Below are 21,703 nucleotides of genomic sequence, written 5' to 3'. Positions count from 1 at the left end.
GTATGGAAATACCAACAGTGAAAATGCCTACAAAAAGTAGTAGATATAGCCCAACCCATCACAGGAAAAGTCTTTCCCTCCACTGAACACATCTACAAGGAACGCTGTCACAAAGAAACAGCATTCACCATTTAGGACACGCTCCCTTTTTGCTGCTGCATCGGGAAGGAGGTACAGGAGCCTCAGCTCCCACTCTATTTATTTGAGATACTGTCACCTTCCTGTCAGCTTGAACCAGTCTGGCCATTCTCCTCTGACCTCTCTCACTAGCAAGACATTTTCGCCCACTGAACTGTCACTTACTGGATGTTTTTTGTTTCTTGCACCATTCTGTGGAAACTCTAGAGATTGTTATGCATGTTCTGAGATAGTCAAACCACCCCATCTGGCACCAATAATCACCCCACAGTCAAAATCACTTAGATCACATTTCTTCCCCATTCTGATGATCGGTCTGAACAACAACTGAACCTCTTGACCATGTCTGCATGCTTTTATACATTGAATTACTGCCTGACAATTGGCTGATTAGATATTTACATTAACAGGCAGGTGTACCTAATAAAGTGGCCAATGAATATATGTTGGAGCTTTATAAAAATCTGGTTTGGCTGTATCTGGAGTGCTACAATACCATGTCTATACTCTCTCCTCAGTTATGTCATTTGTACCTTGAAATCTTTACTAAAATTTATTCGGTGTCTTTTGTGGCTCAGAGTTCCACAGGTTCCCAACCCTCTGAAGGAAGGAATTTTCCCTCACCCCAGTCCTTGGGGAACAAACCTTTGTTCTAGACCACAATTGATCTCTTATCTTTCAATGAACCTATTCTGTTCGAATCATCTTAAATGTGACTGTATCAAACTCCACCAGTTCCAAATAGTGATCACTGTGTTTAAAACTTTCCTCAGATCTCCGTTGTTCTTAGATCTTTTAAAACTCTCTCTGATGCAGTGTAATGCCCTACAAGATATGTGGTCAAGAGCAAAACCAACACTTCACTATGAGAAAAAGCATGATACAAGATCTGAAATACAAGAGCTACCCAAGTGACCACAATAATTATGATGCAGCGTTGGAAAACACTGGTTAGGCTGCATCTGGAGTATTGCACTTGATTCTGGTCATCCCATTATTGTAAAGATGGGGACACTTTGGAGGGAATTTAATGAGATCTGATCTGTATCCTGCTATATTCCTTGGCAATTTTCTAGACCGGGGTCTAACTTGGACCCTTGGATCGATGGACCCTTCAGTTAACAGTAGGGCTCCATGGCATTACAAAGGTTGGGAACCCTGGTCTAGACTGTCAACAGCACCACCAACTCTCATATTGTCGGTGAAATTACTACCCACATTTGTACCCAAGTTATTTATTTATATAGCAAGAAGGTTCAGAAAAGGTTTACCCACATGGATTAGAGTGCATGCGCTACAAGGAGAGATCGGACAGAATTTGATTGTTTCCCTTGGAGTGGAAGAGGTTGAATGGAGTCCCTATAGAAGATTATAGAGTGGACAGTTGGTATATTTTTCCAGGGTTGAAATGCTTAGTACTAGAGAGCATGTATTAAGCCGAGAAAGGGCTAAGCTCAAAGGAGATGTCTGTGCTTTGTAACACAGAGAGGGGTGTCTGCCTTGAATGGACTGCCAAGGGTGGTAGTGGAGGCAAATACGATAGAGGTATTTAAAATTCTCTTATGTAGGCTCATGAGAGTGCGCAGAATGCAGAGGTACGGACATTGAGCAGGCAGAAGAGATCAGTTTAGTTAGGTGTTTAATTACTGGTGAATAAGTATGGCACAATATTGTGGGCCGAACAGCCTGTTCTTATGTTCTGTATCTCAAAAGTAACACTGAGGTCAAATGAACATTGTGGACACTGTGTCTAAATTCTCTGAAAAAGTCAATGGCCAGATTATACTAGAAGTTCCCCATTAAATTAATTACCATGTAGAAACCATAATTATAAAATCTTTATGAGCAGTGTAATGAGGCAACAAAATAGAATGTAATTTCCTGGATTAATGATCCAGAGATAAATCCAGAAAAAAAAAATGTTTTCATGTACTACCAGGTTGTAGCAAAAAAAATAGTAATCTGGTTTCCCACCGCCTGCAGGGAAGTTGCTTCTCAGTAGCTTGGACCATTCAGGACTGCCACCGGAGAAGGTCAAGCAAGGCACTCAGTTATATCAATAATTTTATCAGCAACTATTTCAGTGGACGGCAATTCACCAACTTCTTAAGGGTAATTGGAGACGGATAATTAATGCTGCCCTTGCCATTGATGCCATACCTCATGAACGAACAAAAAGTTTATTCCATTGCTTCCCATTAATTACCATAGTAACCAGAATGGCATTTATGTATTCAAATTATGATATCGATATACAGAAGTTTCTTTTAAAGAATGCATTAACTGTATGACTCACCGTTTCTAAGCGACCCAAACCACCGTCTTTTCAGCTAACAAAATTTTCAGTTGCTCAGACTGTGCAGAACTTTGTCTCTGCCACTTCTGCACTCATTGCCAGTGCAGTCAGCTGGGTGAAGGCATCGCATGCTTTGCAGTTCAGAATCTAATTTTACACCATACTGCAAACACACCAGCAGGTCCCTGTACAGGCTGGACAGAAGGCGGAGAAAGAGTGCCGGGGCGTGGGGTGACACGAGTGCAGATACACCCAGCCCCAAGATACCACTCAGGGTCATTTGATTCTAAACAACTGGTTTATTGATCATTACAGAATGTCTCCCTGGTGCTTCCTGCTCCCTTCCCCTTTTCTCAACCACGATTCCCCTCTCCCTGCTCCCTTCCCACTCTCAGTCCACAATAGAGACTCATATCAGAATCAGATTTATCATCACTCACGTCATGAAATCTGTTCATTTTTTTGCAGCAGTACAGTGCAATACATAAAATTACTGTGCAAAAGTCTTAAGACACCAGCTATATATACTGTATGCGCCTAAGACTTTTGCCCAGTACTGTACAAGAATTCATTCTTACCCTCATGGTGGGTCATTTCTGGCTGCAAGCAATCTCCTTCTCCAGCTTCAGTCACAGACTCGGTTTTGGGGTCAGAGTCAGTCTGCACAGACTGAAACTCATTCATGTGGAGTGTGTTGGTTTCAGAAGCACTGAAGTCATCCTGCGCAACTTGCTGGACCTCCATCTTATCATTTCTCTGAGAATAACTGAAATTTAAAAGAAAGAAAATTGTTTTTGCTACTTCTGCTGTAATTTTGGATAGTTATCTACTGTATGGCCATGCTCTCTGCAGTTATTTTAAGGAACAAGAAGCAACTTGGGCTTTTTGATCTCATTGGGAGAAAACGTTTAGTTGGGAGGCTGCCGTCACTGAACATGAGATCATGCAATCAAACAGCAAGAAAGCTCTTAGGTGCTTATTGGGCCTTTCACTGTGTTTTAAAATAAACTGGAGTTGGTAATGTGCAAGTCAGGTTCACTGGCTCATTGGTGAGGCTGATGCGGGGGAGCTGCGCAGCCTCGGTTATAGCGCAGACTAGGCAGCATTGCCTGTTGCAGCTGGTTTAGAGAAGCAACGCTGGAGGCAGTGTGGTACAGGGTCCATGCTGCGTTGGAGCTGACCTCTCCCATCAGCGCTGCCTTCCAACATTCGCTCAGTGGCAGGCAGGACGGATTGTGCTTGACTGCAGACTGCTCCAGACCTTTCCTTGCTGACAACAGCCACGGATTCATGGACTTGGGTTATATTTTGTGTGACTGTATGTTGACTGCTGTCTTATATGCGCTACATGTGCCCTTCGCTGTGTATGACTGTTGGTACACCTTGAACCTGGAGTAACGCCGTCTCATTTGGCTGTATTCATGGGTATTCATTAATGGTTGAAAGATAATTAAGTTTGAACTTGAGCTTGAATGAGAGCCTTCATTTGGGCATTAATACACCCAGGACTAGGATTGAAATGGCCAGCCAGAACGTAATAAAACCATAAGGTATAAGAGCAGGATTAGGCCGTTCAGCTGATCCATTTTCCCTCTCAGCCCCATCTCCTGTTTTCTCCCCGTATCCCTTCATGCCCTGACTAATCAAGAATCAGTCAACCTCTGTCTTAAATATACCCAATGATTTGGCCTCCACAGCTGCCTGTGGCAATGAATTCCACAGATTCACCACCCACTGGCTAAAGACATTCTTCCTCATCTCCATTCTGAGTCTGTGTTATTCTATTCTGTATCTGTGTCCTCTGGTTTTAGACTCTCCAGATACACTCCATCAAGGCCTTTCAACATTTGATAGGTAATGGTCAATGGCTTAGCTACATGCGGTTGAAGGACGTGATGCTAGTTGGTGTCCTGCTTGTGGGTCAATCAAAGATGCTGCACCATAAACATGGTCTGTATCTGGTTTTGCATTTCTATATATTCATGTTGATCATTTAAAATCCTACTTCAAACAACTGTAAATGGAAGATCAACTGCACTTGTTAAGAATGTTTTATTTTCCTATTACACTGGACGACAAAGTTTTTCAAAAGTGTTGCTTCATCAGAATTTGTTTTGTTTCTGATCGACTGCTTGAAGCTAAACACAGATATAATTTCAGATTACTAGTATCATGTAGGAATTTGGAGAAACGAGAAATTAATTTTATTGAATATGATGTGTTTAATTGCATAATGGTGTTGATGCTTTGCAATATTCAACTAAGTTAAAAATGTTTTGTTGATGATTTTCATTTGCACTCAGTGTCTGAGGCTTCTTGTTTAAGTGTCCAACAATAATCAGCCAGCATTGATGGATTCCAGTTGCCCTGATACCATTTCTCCATGACCGCAATGTTCTGGTGATGCTCGTCACTGACAGAGCCAAGACATGCAGGGACGAAGTCTAAATGGGAATGAATCTTTAGTGACATGTTGCACTTCATGGTTTTGTATGCTTAAAGCATGTTGTCCAACAGCTGCACATGGCTTGGTGCTCTGGAGTTACCAAGAAAATTTTCAACAACGTCCTTGAATGTCTTCCATGTAATTTTCTCTGGTCCCACTAGAAGTTCTTCGAATTGCCTGTCATTGATGAACTGTTTGGTTTGTGGATGAACAAAAATGCCTTCCCTCATCTTAGCATCCATTATTCTGACTTGAATTATGAATTGAAATAACAAATATAGGCGATTTCAAATAATGGTGCATGTTAGAGAAATTTCAGAGATTTTCATGATCAGCAGCCCAAGATCCATGGAGTACACCCAAGAGTATTCAGGAAGCAAAATCTTTGTTGTCCAGAGTAATAGATGGAGAGCTGGTTATTCACATCAAGGTGCTTCAGAGCAGAGACAAGATCTAATGTAGCTCATTCAAAGGCAATCATCACACAGGATTGTAAAAGACCACAATGGCCCATCTAGTCAGCTCTAAATGTCCTTTGTATTGAATGATACTCAATACTACTTAGATTGGCCAATTGTAAATTTGTCAGTCGCCTTAATATTGAACCCAACAACTACAGTCAGTCCTAATCAATCTTAGCAGCCTGGAGTTGGAAATCTGAACAAAGTTCACTTTTGCAGTAAACCTTACCCCTCACATCTCAAGCCCAAGGAAAAATAAATGTTACTCACTGCACACATTTATCAGGGAGCACACTGGGATCTGGACATGGTGCTTCTTCCTCTAACAGACTTTCTGGTAACTAGAAGAAAGAACAGATATAGGCAAACCAGATGAATTTTACTTCGCTTCCTTCCACATCAACTCTACGTACACATATGATTTAGAAATAAATTTAGAATTTATTAAAGAAGTCAAAGGGGTAGTTCTGATGTTGACTTCAGATGCAACTCCTTTTACAATATTGACAGTGTGGTACAGTTAAACAGACCCTTCAGCCCATCACGTCGATGATAATCCCAATTGCTGAACTTAATTTCATCTCTCTCAATGCCTTGCTCATTCAAATACTCGACTAAATGCCTCTTAAATGTTATTACTGCTCCTGCCTCCACCACTACCAGCTCATTCCAGATACTATCAGATCTTTGTACAAAAAATTTACCCCTCAGATCCACTTTAAACCTCTTCCTTTTTACACTCGTCTCTACAAAGGGACATCCCTAGCATAGGAAAGAGATTCTGGCTATTGGCCCTGCTCGTGCCTCTCACAATCCATCACGGCACCTTGGACCCACCCTTTGTACCAAGGAATACAGAGCCAGCCTATCCAATCTCTCATTATTTAAAACTCAAGCCTAGGCAATATTTGACGAATCTTTTCTGTACCCTCTTTAGCTTAATTTCATGTCTGGTGACTGACACTGACTGCACAAAATTTTCCAAGTGTGACCTAAATAATAATTTGTACAAGTGTAACGTACCATTCTGATTCTTGTACTCAGTGAAGAAGCCTTCTTCACATCCCTATCCCCCTGCATAGCCACTTTCATGGAACAACGTACAGTGCAAAAGTCTTAGGCACATATATATAGCTAGGGTGCCCAAGGCTTTTGCACAGGACTGTATTTGTCCATGTGTGGAGCGCAGAGCAAGTTTATAAATCTGGCTGGAGCAAAGGACGTTGGGAATGGTGGGGGTGGAGTGCCATGGGAGGGGTGTGGGACAGGGACCAGAGTGTGTGGCGTGGATGCAGATACACCCTGCCCTGATTCACCAGTCAAGGTCAATTGGTCACTAACAATTGGTTTATTGATCATTACAAAATGTCTCTTTAGTGCTTCCTGCTCCCACTCCTCTCCCTTCCCCTTTTCCCAACCATGATTCCCCTCTCCCTGCCCCCTTCCCACTCTCAGTCCCCAACAGAGACCCATATCAGAATCAGGTTCATCATCATTCACACATTTCTTTGCGGCAGCAGTACAATGCCATACATAAAATTATTACAGTACTGTGCAAAAGTCTTAGGTATCCTAGCTATATACCTTTGCCTAAGGCTTTTGCACAGAACTGTATCTTTACCCCAGGATCTCTCGGTTTAAAGGTTATTAACTGTGTATATCCTGCCCTGATTTAAGTTCCTAAATGCTTCACTTTACACTTGTCTGAGTTAAATTCCATCTTCCATCCCATTGCTTACTTTTCAATTCATCTGGATTCTTTTGACGTCTTGGACAATCTTCTTCATGAGTCATTGTGTAAGGTAATATACCAAAAAGTAGTGGAAGCAAAGATCAGAGAGGTCTTTAATGGGTTTTTAAAATCAAGATGCAGTGTGAAATAGGCCCTTCTGGCACCCCGAGCTGTGCCGCCCAGTAATCCCCCGATTTAACCCGAGCCTAATCACAGGGCAAATTAACCTACCATAACCAACTGGAATGACAAATTAACCTACCGAATGGTATGTCTTTGGAGTGAGGGAGGAAACCGGAGCACCCGGAGAGAACATGCAAACTTAATTTTTACATAATAAATCAAAGAAACAAGAGGTGCCTGCCCCACTTTCATGTTCACACCCGCCAAGGATGGCAGGAAGACATTTTTTTTTTTGAATTCATGACTCTAGTTTCCTGCTTGCTGTCTGCTGGATTAGACAGATATCTCTCAGCCTGTATGTGAAGATGTTCCTTCAGGTATCTGATCTAAAGTTCTTCTTTATTTACCATTTTCATTCTGGATTGCATTGATTGTTTTTTTTAATAAAAGTTTTATAAATTTCAAATCTACTGTTTATCTCCTATAAACCCTTCCAATGCTGCCACATTCCTTACTGCATGACATTATAGGGGTGCGGGGAAAGCAAAGGTCATCACCAATGATATTATCCGAGTGCAAGATATAGAAGAATTTGTAGGCTCTGCTTCACGTAGGACCAATCTGTGCATTGTAAAGACCCTGGCACCAACTCAATAGAATACTATTTTAGACTACCATCAGATACTGAAATTGAAGATTCCACCCTACCTCACAGATCCATTCCTGTGCTGACTTGCAACAGCACTTTTCCATTATGAAAGAACATCTTGAATTTATAGTTTCCTATTCCAACTCCACCTCTGGGCAACCAATAGGTGGTAAGTGAGATCCTATGACATGAAACACTGGCTCTGTTATTACTGTTACTCTGTTTTGTTTTGGCTGATTTAGCTGAGGAGCAAAAAGATCCTGATTTTGAAATCCAACCACCTTTTATGTAATCAAAATCCATTTGTTTCTGAAGTGAAACCAGATAACAGTTTGAGATCATTTGTCATAGCTCCAAAAATAACTGGGCACTTGCTGCCATGAATCCACTTTGCACTTGTGTGGTCTGAATTATGTTAACCCCTCAACTAAAGCATCTTCTGGAGAACGATCGGTGAATTTATTCTGAGTTGTTCCAGTAATGACCATCACTGGTCATTCCCAGGTCAACCTGGTCTTCATGACACAATGCTGAACTGGAACCTGTCTAGCTTGGGTAGAGATATCTGGGTAAGGCACTCCTTCCCTCTGGTAGCCAGCAGGTCTCCCTTGGGCAAGGTGTAGCACCTGCTTAGCCCCCCGATCAGGGTCATATAACACCCTGAAGCAGGTGGTGGATGGTCGTATGAGCAGCTGGTGCAGATCACAAGTCCTGGTTATGCAACGCCAGGCAGACAATCTCTGAAGATATTGATAATGGCTGGGGTCGCCCGTCTTGCAAACTACTTCTGTAGAAACATTTGCCAAGAACAATCATGGTCAGGGAAAGACCATGATCACCCACGTCATATGACACAGCACACAACGAACAAATGGACAAACATCTGCTAAATCCCTTATGTTCTTTTGGACCCAACCCTTAAGCAGACGACCCTGATGTCCTTGAATGTTTGTCCCTCCCCCCAATCCAATCCTCCGCTCTGCTTCCCAAATCCTCAGCCCCCACGAGCATCCCAAACACATCAGCTTGCTCCTCATCCCACCTTGACCTGAGCACAGGCTCTGCTCATCCTGCCCAAGTATAAAAATTAAAACACATCCTGATACAGGGATAAGCCAAACCCAAGGACGTCAATTTTTAAAATCAGATCCTACTTTTGCCAACTCAGCCATTGCCACAAATATAAATATTGCCAACATGACTGGAGGTCTGTGACTAGTTGTGTGTCACAGTGATCAGTGCTGGGTCTGTTGTTGTTTGTCTTCTATAACAATGACCTGGATGATAATGCGGCTGACTGGATCAGCAAATTTTCAGATGACGTCAAGATTGGGGGTGTAGTGGACAGCGAGGAAGGTCATCATGGTTTGCAGTGGGATCTGGACCAGCTGGAAAAATGGAATGAAAATTGGCAGATGGAATTTAATGCAGACAGGTGCGAGGAGTTGTAATTCGGTAGGACCAATCAGGATAGGTCTCACACAGTGAACGGTAGGGCACTGAGGAGTGTAGTAGAATGAAGTGATCAGGGAATACAGGTCCATAATTCATTGAAAATGGCGTCGCAGGTAGATAGGGTTGTAAAGTAAGCTTTTGTCACATTGGCCTTCATAAATCAAAGTACTGAGCACAGGAGATGTTATGTTGAAGTTGTATAAGACATTGGTGAGGTCTAATTTGGAGTATTGTGTGCAGTTTTGGTCACCTACCTACAGGGAAGATGTAAACAAGGTTGAAAGAGTACGGAGAATATTTACAAAGATGTTGCTGGGTCTGGAGGACCTGAGTTGTAAGGAAAGAGTGAATAAGTTAGTACGTAGAAGATTGAGGAGAGATCTGATTGAGGTATATAAAATTATGAGGGGTAGAGAATGGGTAAATGCAAGCAGGCTTTTTCCACTGAGGTTGGGTGGGACGACAACCAGAGGTCATGGGTTAAGGGTGAAAGGTGAAAAGTTTGACGGGGAACATGAGAGGATATTTTGATTAAGTTAGGGTTAAATCGGGGTTGTTGGGCTGGAAGGGCATATTCCATGCTGCATCTCTAAATTAGTGAATATACAGCTGTTCATTTTATTGAATGTAATTGTTCTCACCTGTGATTGTTGGGGTTTGTGTGGAGGTATCATCTCTGAAGTACACACAGATGGTAAGATTTCAAGGGGCAGCTTTTTCATAACAAGAACCACTTGGCTCGGATTCTCTCGCAGCTTGGCAACCAGGTTCTTCAAAGTCCATCCAACCTAGCAGCAGAGGGAACACGATGAACAGCATGCAAGGCAAACTTTTCACTGTATCCTGATAATAATAAACAAATGATTTCAAAGCAAAGATGTAATGTTGAGGCTTTATGAAGCACTGGTGAGGCCCCACTTGGAGAACGGTGAGCAGTTTTGGGCCCCTTATCTAAGAAAGGGCATGCTGACATTGGAGAGGATTCAAAGGAGGTTCATGAAAATGATTCCAGGATTGAACGGCTTGTCATATGAGGAGCGTTCGATGGCTCTGGGCCTGTCCTCACTGGAATTCAGAAAAATGAGGGGTGACCTCATTGAAACCTATCGAATGTTGAAAGGCCTCGATAGTGTGGGTGCAGAGAGGATGTTTCCTATGGTCGGAGAGTCTAAGACCAGAGGACACAGCCTCAGAATAGAGGGATGTCCATTTAGAACGGAGATGAGGAGGAATTTCTTTAGCTAGAGGGTGGTGAATCTGTGGAATTCATTGCCACAAGCGATTGTGGAGGCCAAGTCATTGGGTATATTTAAGGCAGAGGTTGATAGATTCTTGATTAGTCAGGGAATGAAGGCAGGAGATTGGGGCTGAGAGGGAAATGGATCAAATCACAGAGAAGTACAGCTCAGAAACAGGCCCTTTGGCCCATCTAGTCCATACCAAAACAATTTAAACTGTCTACTCCCATCGACCTGCACGGGGACCATAGCCCTCCATGTCCATGTACCTATCAAAACTTCACTTAAACGTTGGAATCGAGCTCACATGCACCACTTGCGCTGGCAGCTCATTCCACACTCTCACGACCCTCTGAGTGTAGAAGTTTCCCCTCATGCTCCCCTTAAACTTTCTACCTTTCAGGCTCGATGGGCCAAATGGCCTAATTCTGCTCCCCAATCTGTAGAATCTATTTTCCAAGTACAAAGGTAATTGAAGGGGAACGGCATCACTTTTGGTGCCAGTGTGAGTAGTTCAAAAGGCTTTAAGGGAAGGAGTGTTTCAGCAGTTTTCTGCAGGATCTGAGCATCAGGTTGGAAGCTCTGTGTTCAGGACTTGCCATCTCGGACAGCAGAAGGGAAAAAACACGCCCACACGATCGTTTTCCTTCCTGAGACATCTGAGGCCCTCCATTGCTTGGGGTCGACAATGGGCGCTGCACGCCAGCTGTCTACGTGATATGCAAGCCAGCAAGGTACGACCTGGAGAGCAAGCTGTTGCCCATGTAGCAGGCTCTCGCCTCTCAACTGATGAATCCAAAGGAACGGCAGAGACTGATACAGTTTGGCACCAGCAGTGTTGCTGGAGTTGCCAGTCAGCATTGAACTCAATGTAGGACGGCTTTAGGGATTCCAGCCCTGGATATTTCCTTGGGGTTTACTCCCGAAGCCTTCCCCAGGAGTGGGTATAGCCGCAAAGCAGCGGAGGTTTGAGATCAGAGTTTTCCTTCTCCTAGATGAGAAGTCAACCATGGCTGACCAGCCCCTTATGCCTCGAGCAACTGGTTGCCCCTTCTCCTGGGACATCTGATAGTAGCAGAGATACACTGATTCAGAAATAGGATTAGCCAATGACGATTGCTTCCCACCCGCTACTTTGGATGAGAAATTTAGCATAGTATTTCAGGACACGGAAAATATATCTGGACTATTATAGATAATGAAAATACACAATTGCTGAAAAAAAATATAGAAATCCAAAACTTATAACCTTAAATGGAAGTATGAGAACAGCATCATTAACAGAAGAGTACAAATAAAAAATCATTCTTAAGTGTTGGATATATATTAACATTCCATCTCTCTTCTGCTCAATACAACCATAAGTTTGCTGCCGATTCTCGACTCAGAGAAATAAAGAGACGCTGCAGACTGCGACATCGAAACCGCAAGCTGTTTGTCTCCCCTCTTGCTGTGGAAGAAGGGGTACCTCTCTGTCCCTCATTAGTGAGGGAGACAGCCTCTGGCATGTCAAAATGCTGGGTTATGGACTGTACTTTCTGATGGACCTAGATCATGGGCTCTTTGGGGACTTTACTAAACACAAGTACACTGCAGATGCTGTGGTCAAATCAACACGTACAAACAAGCTGGATGAATTCAGCAGGTCGGGCTGAATCCGTTGAAACGAGCAGTCAACATTTTGCTAAAAAGATTACAGTATTTTCCTTTCATCTAATAAAATTGAGTAATCAAAGAAGGGACCCAGTATCCAAAAATCAAGACTTTTCTAAGTGAAGTGCATTGCAGAAGTTATGGATATTCATTGCTGCTAGATTGATGTTAATTTTAAATAAGATATTGGCTGTTGTTTGATGGCAGATCTGTGACCTAACTCTGTCTCCACTGAAAGTGATAATAGAGATAGGGTTCGGTCACTGATCTGGACATCTTCAAGGAGCGATGCCTCAGAAAGGCAGCATCCATTATAAAGAACCCCCACCTCCCAGGACATGCCCTCTTCTCATTGTTACCAACAGGAAAGAGGTACAGAAGCCTGAGGCACACACTCAACAATGCAGGAACAGCTTCTTCCCCTCTCTCATCCGGTTTCTGAATGGACACTGAACCCATGAACACTCATTTCTGTTTTTGTACCACTTATTTTAACACACACACACACACACACACACACACACACACACACACACACACACACACACACACACACACACACACACACACACACACACACACACACACACACACACACACACACACACACACACACACACACACACACACACACACACACACACACACACACACACACACACACACACACACACACACACACACACACACACACACACACACACACACACACACACGTATATGCTTACTAGATTTCAACTTTATTTCTATATTTATCATGTATTGCATTGTACTGCTGCTGCAAAGTTTAAAAATTTCACAACGTATGCCAGTGATATTAAACCTGATTCTGACACAACCTCATTGAACTTTAGATCAGACTTTAAGGAACCACGTTCCCCTGTTCCTAAGAATTCAATAAAAAGTTTAGGATACAAGTAGAAAGTTCCTTCTGGCAGTACACCAGGAAATCAGGGCCACGGTGACGGAAGTCAGGAAATGAGGGAAAAAATGGAGCGGAATTACCCAGAAATTTTGAGGAATTCACATTGTGGCAGAAGACCAGCGTGTGGAACGAGCTGCCAGCACAAGTGGTGCATGCGAACTCGATTTCAACATTTAAGAGAAGTTTGGACAGGTACATGGATGGTAGGGGCATGGAGGGCCGTGGTCCCAGTGCAGGTCGATGGGAGTAATCCAAGTGGTTCAGCATGGACTTGATGGGCCAAAGGGCCTTTTTCCGTGCTGTACTTTTCTATGACTCTAGAAACAGCCACGCAGAATCAAAAAAGGGGAAAGAACTGAGTCAGAAATCATTGGCAGGTAATCTTACCTCTGCTAAATTCAAACAGGCAAATCTATCATTTTTAAATCGTCTGAGCTGGTCAGCTTGGAGTTGCATAAGGCAGTAATTGAATGTTCTGAGAAAATCCTGAGTAAGATAACAGGAATGTGTTTGGAAAGATTCCCAGTTGAATATTAAGGTACATGAAAATCAATTATTGTGAGACTCTCGGTATAGTACTTCACTAGATGTTTGCAGATCTTGAACAATAAAATGGGTGATTCTGTGACTGGGGTTCTTGTACACCTTTCAAAGCTACCAATGGTTTTAAAAGATATATAGCACAGTCCAAAAGGCTTAGGCTACTGAGATATATAGATATGTACTTAAGACTTTTGCCAGTACTGTAGTAATTTTATGTTCACTGTACTTCTGCAAAAAAAAATATGACATATGTGAGTGATGATAAACCTGATTCTGATATGGGTCTCTATTGTGGACTGAGAGTGGGAAGGGGGCAGGGAGAGGGGAATCATGGTTGGGAAAGGGGAGGGGAGTGGGAAGCATCAGCGAGACATTCTGTAATGATCAATAAACCAATTGTTTGGAATCAAATGGAATTGCCTGGTGTCTCAGGGCTGGGTGTGTCTGTACCTTTCCGGCACACCCGTTACTCACATTACTCCTCTGCCACCTGTCCCATACCCCTCCTGAGGGGCTCCATCCTCGCCATTCCCAACATCCTTTGCTCTTGCCAGATTTACAAACTCACTCTCCACTCCACGTTGACAAATACAGTACTGTGCAAAAGCCTTAGGCACCCAAGTTATATATATATACCTACCTAAGACTTTTGCATGGTACTGCATGTAATTAAAAGATACTATAGAGAGAGTGCAGAGGATACTGACGGACTTTTACTGCTGTACTATTGAGAGCAAACTCACCAACTGCATCTCAGTGTGGTATGGTAATTGTCCCATATCGGACCACAAAGCACTCCAGCGTGTGGTGAAAACTGCTAGGCAGATTATCAGCACCCAATTGCCCACCATTGAGAACATCAACCATAAACACTGCCTGGGCAGGGTGAAAAGCATCATCAAGGATGCATCTCACCCTATTCATGGACTTTTTACTGTCCTCCCATCCGGTCGGCACTACAGGAGCCTTCGCTCCCGCACCAGCAGGCTCAGGAAGAGCTTCTTCCCTGAGGCTATGACCCTGCTGAACCTCACATCACAGCGCTAAGCAGTATTGCACCCATATTGGACTGTCTCAGAACTTTTATATTTGTGTGCTGTAGCACTTACTTTTTTATTCACAGTTATTTTGTAAATAACACTATTCTTTTGCATTTCTGGTTAGATGCTAACAGCATTTCATTGGCTTTGTATCTGTACCGGGCACAATGACAATAAAGTTGAATCTAATCTAAAGGAGATTAACAAGGATGTTGCCCGGATTGGAGAGCATGCCTTATGAGAATAGGTTGAGTGAACTTGGAACAACAAGAGGATGAGAGGTGACCTGATAGAGGTGTACAAGATGATGAGAGGCATTGATCGTGTGGACAGCCAGAGGCTTTTTCCCAGGGCTGAGATGGCTAACATGAGGGGGCATAGCTTTAAGGTGCTTGGAAGTAGGTACAAGGGGGATGTTAGAGGCAAGTTTTTCCATACAGGGAGTGGTGGGTGTGTGGAATGCACTGCTGGTGAAGGTGGTAGAGGCAGATATAATAGAGTCTTTTAAGAGACTCTTAGATAGGTACATGGAGGTTAGAAAAATAGAGGGCTATGAAGTAGGGAAATTCTAAGCAATTTCTAGAGTAGGTTACATGGTCGGCACAACATTGTGGGCCGAAGGGCCTGTAATGTGCTGTAGATTTCTATGTTTCTATGTAACACTTACAGAAAAATAAGTAGACGAAGTTGCTGAAAAATCATCTGTTTCTGACTGCTTTTGTACTTTCCATAATTTCTCATCTGTATCTCTCACTTTGCATTATAAAACTCCCACCACAGCATTCATCTGTTCACTCACCCCGACAAATACCAACTCTGTCATCCAACAACTGAACCATGCCTTAACGAGAGCATCTTTCAGCCTGTACTTACCACAACCATATCATTCACCTGGACCACCTCATCTCCAGGCCGAATCTTCTGCGAACGTTGAGCAGGAGACTGAAGAAGAGCAGATAACAGTAAGCTCGTAACAGCTTCAATTATGGATCATTCACCCAACGAATATGCACCCATTGGCACTGAGGAAGCTGAGCAGCGATCTCAAATTATAAATTAGAACAATTGTGCAACACCAATTCTCATAAATGAGCACAAATTATAGTTTGGGCTTGAGCAGTTCTCTCTCTGATTTCTTTCACAGCAATTTCAAGTCATTAAAAGAAAATAATAAAATGTAAAAATATAAATATTCTAATATAAATATTTTAAAATCTAAAAAATATTGAGTCCTCAGAGTGAATCATACCTTAGCTAAAAACAGAACCACATCTCCACTTACATAGAATTTAAACTTAGTAAACACTTCTCTTTTCAAAATAAGGAAGTATGTGTGTTCAACACACAACATGCTGGAGGAACTCAGCAGGCCAGGCAGCACCTATGGAAAAGAGTAAAAAGTTGACATTTTGGGCTGAGACTAGGGTCTTGGCCCAAAACGTTGACCGCTTATTAATTTCCTCAGATGCTGCTGAGTTCCTCCCACGTTTTGTGTGAGTTGCTCTGGATTTCCAGTAACTGCAGATTACCTCGTGTTTGAAGTACATGCATTCAGTGGGTCAGCATTTCCATCTGCCACTCAGGAAGACATGACAGTGTGCAAGAATGTAAGAGAAGCTGGAGCAGACCACATGATCCCTTGCTCCTGTTCTGACATTGATGGTCTACCTTAGTGGTATTTTTCTGTACTTTCCTAAATATTGCTCAATTCCCTTGATATTGATCGGTTCTTAATTACACAAATCTCCAGGAGAGAGAGAGAGAGAGAGAGAGAGAGATTCCAAAGTTTCATTATCCTTTGTATGGAAAACCCGCTCATCAGTTCAGAACTAAATAACTTATCCTTTATTTGGATACTGTGACCCTTGGTTCTCAGCTCCTCATCTGAGTGAAACATTCTCCCTCCATCCACTTGGAATCAAAGAGCTCGACAGTTTCAACCCAAAACTGCTTATTCATTTCCTTAGAAGCTGCCGTACCTACTGAGTTCTCCAGTCTTTTGTTTCTCCAGCCCATACCGAGCTGTCATTCTACTTGGTCCCATCGACCCACACCTGGACCATAACCCTCCGTCCCCCTCCCATCCAAGTACTTATCCAAAACTTCTCTTACAATTGAACCCGCATTCCCCACCTCCACCAGTAGCTTGTTCCACTCTGAGTGAAGAAGTTTCACCTCATGTTCTCTTAAATAGTTCAACTTTAACTTGTGATCTCTAGCTCATGTGGGCGAACTCCATAAGAATTCTGTGAATTCTCCTCTCATTCTTCTGAACTGGAGTGAGTACAGGGCTGATCTATTTAATCTCTCCTCATGCAGCAAGCCTGCCTTCACAGGAAGCAGTCCTTTGCAGAACTCCCTCTGATATATATCTTTTATAGGGTTGTCCATTCGTTATGTGCCTTATGACATGGACAATCATGGTCCTTCCTTGATCATGATGCTCTTGGCAATTTTTTCTGCAGAAGTGGTTTGCCATTGCCTTCTTCTGGGCAGTGTCTTTACAAGATGTGTGACCCCAGTCATTATCAATACTCTTCAGAGATTGTCTGCCTGGCAGCAGGGGTCGCATAACCAGGACTTGTGATCTGTACCAGCTGCTCGTACAACCATCCACCACTTCCTCTCACGGCTTCACGTTACCCAGATCAGACAGGCTAGGCAGGTGCTACACCTCGCCCAAGGGTGACCTGCAGGCCAGTGGAGGGAAGGAGTGACTCACACCTCCTTTGGTAGTGACGAATCTCCACCCTCCCACCCTTTATAGGTGAGGCTAAAGCTATCCACAAATCTTCAGCTGCAGTCTTACCAAAGCCCTAGATAATTGCAATAAGACATCTTTATTCCTCAAATGAAATCTTCTTGTAATACATTTGCCAACATATTGTTGTCTTTCTAATTATGGCGCATCTACATGTTGGTTTTCATACCATTTAGGTCCTTTTGGGCATCAGCTTTACCAAATACATCACCATTTACAAAAATATGCTGCTTTTCAGTTTATTACACCTCCACATTCACTACATTCCCCTAAATCTTCTTTACATCCTCATTCCTACTCACAATCCCACTTCATTTTGGAACATCAACAAACTTGGGAATTTGTCATTGGTCATTAGTTAAATCAACGAGATCGATTATGAAGGTCTGGAATCCAAGCACTGATCCTTGTGGCTTCCTGCTATTCACCGTCTGTCAGCCTGATAAAGATCCTTTGAGGGAGAACGTATTCATCTAGACGGTTTCTTGAAATCTGGAACAAGCTGCTGTGGATGTAATGGAGGCAGCAGCTCCCAGATCATCTGGACAAGCATTGGAATTGCCACAGAGAAGAGTCATAGAGAAGTACAGCACATAAAAGGCCCTTAGCCCATCTAGACTACACCAAAATGATTTAAATCGTCTACTCCCTTCAACCTGCACAGGGACCACAGCCCTCCATACCCCAACCTATTCAAACTCCTCTTAAACACTGAAATCAAGTTCGCTTGCACCACTTACACTGGCAGCTCATTCCATACTCTCACCACCCTCTGAGTGAAGAAGCTTCCCCTCATGTTCCCCTTAAACTTTCACCTTTCACCCTTAACCCATGACCTTTGGTTGTAGACCCACCCAACTTCAGTGGAAAAAGCCTGCATGCATTTACCCGATCTGCACCCCTCATGATTTTGTACACCTCTATCAAATCTCACCATTTTCTACATTCCAAGGAATGAAGTCCTAACCGATTCACACTTTCCTTATGACACAGGTCCTCCAGAACCGGCAACGTAGGCGTTAGACCAAGTGCCAGTCAATGGAATTAGTACACATAGATATTTGGTAGTTGGCATAAACATAGGGACAGAAAAGTCAGATTCCATGCTCCCAATGACTTCCATGTCTGATTTCCAGAACGACTGGGCTCACAGCAGCTACGTACATTTCCACCAGCACAGCACTGCAAAATTATACTGTGTTGAGAGATATCGGCAAATGTGGACCCTTATTGTTCTTTTTAGGATAACCTACACCCATGGTGAAAGTCTCTTTGAGGTAATGCAATTTTTTAAATGGCAATGCTTATAGGAAAGAATGTTCAACAACTCTGACATACTCCAGCCCATGGGAAGTCAAAAGGCCATTGCAGGAAGGAGCAAGACATGTAATTGCATAGAAACAGATAATACACTCATCTGCACACGCACTCACACACCACAAAAATGTAACAATCGAAAGAAAGGTGCCCAAGGGAGAAGACAGTTCAAGAACAACTTTTGGCATGTCACATACTAAAAGGCTTAAGTTAGAGCTTTAGGGTAAGGGGTAAGAGCTTTACAAGGAATCAGAAGAGCAACTTTAAACTCAATAGATTCTGCAGGTGCTGGAAATCTTGAGCAATACATGCAAAATGCTGGAGGAACTCAGCAGGTCTGGCATCAGCTATGGAGAGAAGTAAACCACAACATTTTGGACTGAAACTCTTCATCAGGAAGAACCAATTTATCTAGAAGGTTGTTGGAATCTGGAATTTAGAGAGAGAGAGACAGAGACAGAGAAAGAGAGAGACAGAGACAGACAGAGGGAGACAGAGACAGACAGAGAGAGGATAAAAAAAGAAAATGGGTGAGGGGATAAAAGAAAAATAAATACAAATCCAGCAGATTGAGTAAGACACTCAGGCGCAGAAGGGTAACCATTTGCATGCACATTCCAAGAGAGGCAGTTAGACAGAGGTGAATAAATGACACTTACATTAAGTGCAGTTCCCGTGATAAAATGCAGCCCATTATTCGACTTGATTTCAATTCCCTGAACAACATAAGGAAATAGCTTTTAATCCAAAATACAGCCATAGTAAATAAAGGTGTGACCATTTGCTTAGGGAAATGGAGTTTGTCAGCTTTGAAGTGATGAATCTGGAGCAGCTTGTGTCATTTATTAAAATGCTTCTGAGGTTTAACATCTTAGCCACCTGTAACATTATCAGTCTCGATTGCCCATGTAAGCGATAGCCACAGCTGTCAGCCAGGCTCACACTACATCACAGATCACTTTTGTAAAAACAGTTTGACATGAGATTTTAGTTTAGAACCAAATTACCACTCTATACGGAGTGAATGTTCAAAAATCTGAGGTGCAGAGGGACTTGGGAGTCCTCGTGCAGGATTCCCTAAAGGTCGCTTTGCAGGTTGAGTTGGTGGTGACGAAGGCAAATACAATGTTCGCATTCATTTCAAGAGGACTAGAATACAAGAGCAAGGATGTAATGTTGAGACTCTATGAAGCACTGGGGAGGTCTTGCTTGGAGTATTGTGAGCAATTTAGGCCCCCTTAACTAAAAAAGGATGTGCTGACATTGGAGAGGGCTAAAAGGAGGTTTACGAAAATGATTATGAGATTGAAAGGCTTGTCATATGAGGAGTGTTTAATGGCTGTGGGCTTCTACTCAATGGAATTCAGAAGAATGAGGGGGTGTCCTTTTTGATACCAATCAAATGTGGAAAGGTCTTGACAGTGTATGTGGAGAGGATGTTTCCTATGGTGGGAGAGTCTAAGATCAGAGGACACAGCTTCAGAATAGAGGAATGTCCTTTTAGAATGGAGAAGAGGAGGAATTTGATGAGATCAGCCATGATCTCAGAATGGTGGTGCAGGCTCGAAGGGCCTAATGGTCTACTTCTGCACCTATTGTCTATTGTCTATTGAATTTCTTTAGTCAGAGAGTGGTGAACCTGTGGAATTCATTGCCACAGGTGGCTTTGGAAGCCAAGTCATTGGGTATATTTAAGGCAGAGGGTAATAGATTCTTGATTAGTCAGGGCTTGAAGGGATATGAGAAGACAGGAGATTGGGGATTGAGAAGAAAAATGGATCAGCCATGATGAAATGGTGGAGCAGACCTGATGGGCCAAATGGCCTAATTCTGCTCCTATATTTTGTAGTCTTATGGTACTTTATTTTTTTTTTAAAGATTGCGCATGCTGGAACCTGAAATTTAAAAAAAAAACAGGACAGAGTAGAAACTCTCAGCAGGTCAGGTTACAAAATTGGGAAGAGAAACACAGATGATGTTTCAGGTCAAAGGTGAAGGATCATTTATTTTTATTTTACCTACCACTGTAGATTAATGAATCTGCTGATGTCAGGGTGAATATAGAAACAAGTCTGAAAACAATTGTTAAGTCAGCAGCCATTTCAGAACAAAGTATTGGTTAAATCAAAGTTCAAATCAAATGCGTTGTAGAGTCCTTGACAGTGAGTCCAAATGGGATCAGTTGAGTGATGAAGTGAGTGAAGTTATCCCTCTGGTTCAGGAGCATCATGGTCAAGGGGTAATAACTGTTCCTGAACTTGACGGTGTGGACTCTAAGCTCTACTTCATCACAGCGGACGAGGTTCAGGAACCTGCTTTAAATCTGCTGTATGTTTCTGCAAAGGTTTCAAGATCAGAGAGTGGCCACTTCTCAACAGGTAATGTACAAAATTGAAAAATTATCCACTCCACCTATCAAATTTGAACAACTTAAAATATTTACCTTGAAATGTTCGCAGGGCCCTTAGCATTGTCCATGATATCCCCCATTCATCCAACAATCTATTTAAACCCCTCCTCCCACCACTGATAGGCAGGAGATACGGTAGCATTAGAACAAAAACTGTTAGGATTGGAAACAGCTTCTTCCCCCAGGCCATGAGACGACTGAACTCCCTGTCACCACCCAGGTCTCATCGCGTATGAAGCGCCAGCAGTGTTATACTGTGTACTTTTTAAACCTGTGTCATAACTGCACCTTGCTATTTGTGGTAATATCACTTCATGTGCTATGTGTGTGAGTAACGTGCACTGGGTTGTGCACGTTTTTCATTTGCCGGTATGCATGTATAGGGCTGAATGGCAATAAACTTGAACTTGACCTTGTTGTTGGTTATTGGATACTTCAACTGCTCGGCTGCCTTTGTGCTTCCCCTAGACTACTGATATCTATCTCTCCAGCATTCCCCTGGGGTTGACACTTCTA

The 21,703-nt window shown here is 42.7% G+C and overlaps 1 protein-coding gene across 3 annotated transcripts in view; it reads right to left on the bottom strand.

The window, feature by feature from the left end:
• Positions 1–21,703, bottom strand: part of cnksr1 (connector enhancer of kinase suppressor of Ras 1) — a 115,398-nt gene that overhangs the window by 43,089 nt on the left and 50,606 nt on the right. For all 3 annotated transcript variants that reach the window (XM_073034459.1, XM_073034460.1, XM_073034461.1), the window contains 5 exons: positions 19,437–19,493; positions 15,573–15,641; positions 9,942–10,088; positions 5,612–5,682; positions 3,013–3,200 (listed from right to left, as the gene is read on the bottom strand). In XM_073034459.1, coding sequence (XP_072890560.1) covers positions 3,013–3,200; positions 5,612–5,682; positions 9,942–10,088; positions 15,573–15,641; positions 19,437–19,493 — 532 coding nt within the window. The remainder of the gene's footprint in view (positions 1–3,012; positions 3,201–5,611; positions 5,683–9,941; positions 10,089–15,572; positions 15,642–19,436; positions 19,494–21,703) is intronic.

The sequence above is a fragment of the Hemitrygon akajei genome, chromosome 32 (genome assembly GCF_048418815.1).
Source record: "Hemitrygon akajei chromosome 32, sHemAka1.3, whole genome shotgun sequence".
Taxonomy (NCBI): Eukaryota; Metazoa; Chordata; class Chondrichthyes; order Myliobatiformes; family Dasyatidae; genus Hemitrygon; species Hemitrygon akajei.
The sequence above is the reverse complement of the archived record's forward strand: the minus strand, read 5'-3'. Positions and strand labels throughout refer to the sequence as shown.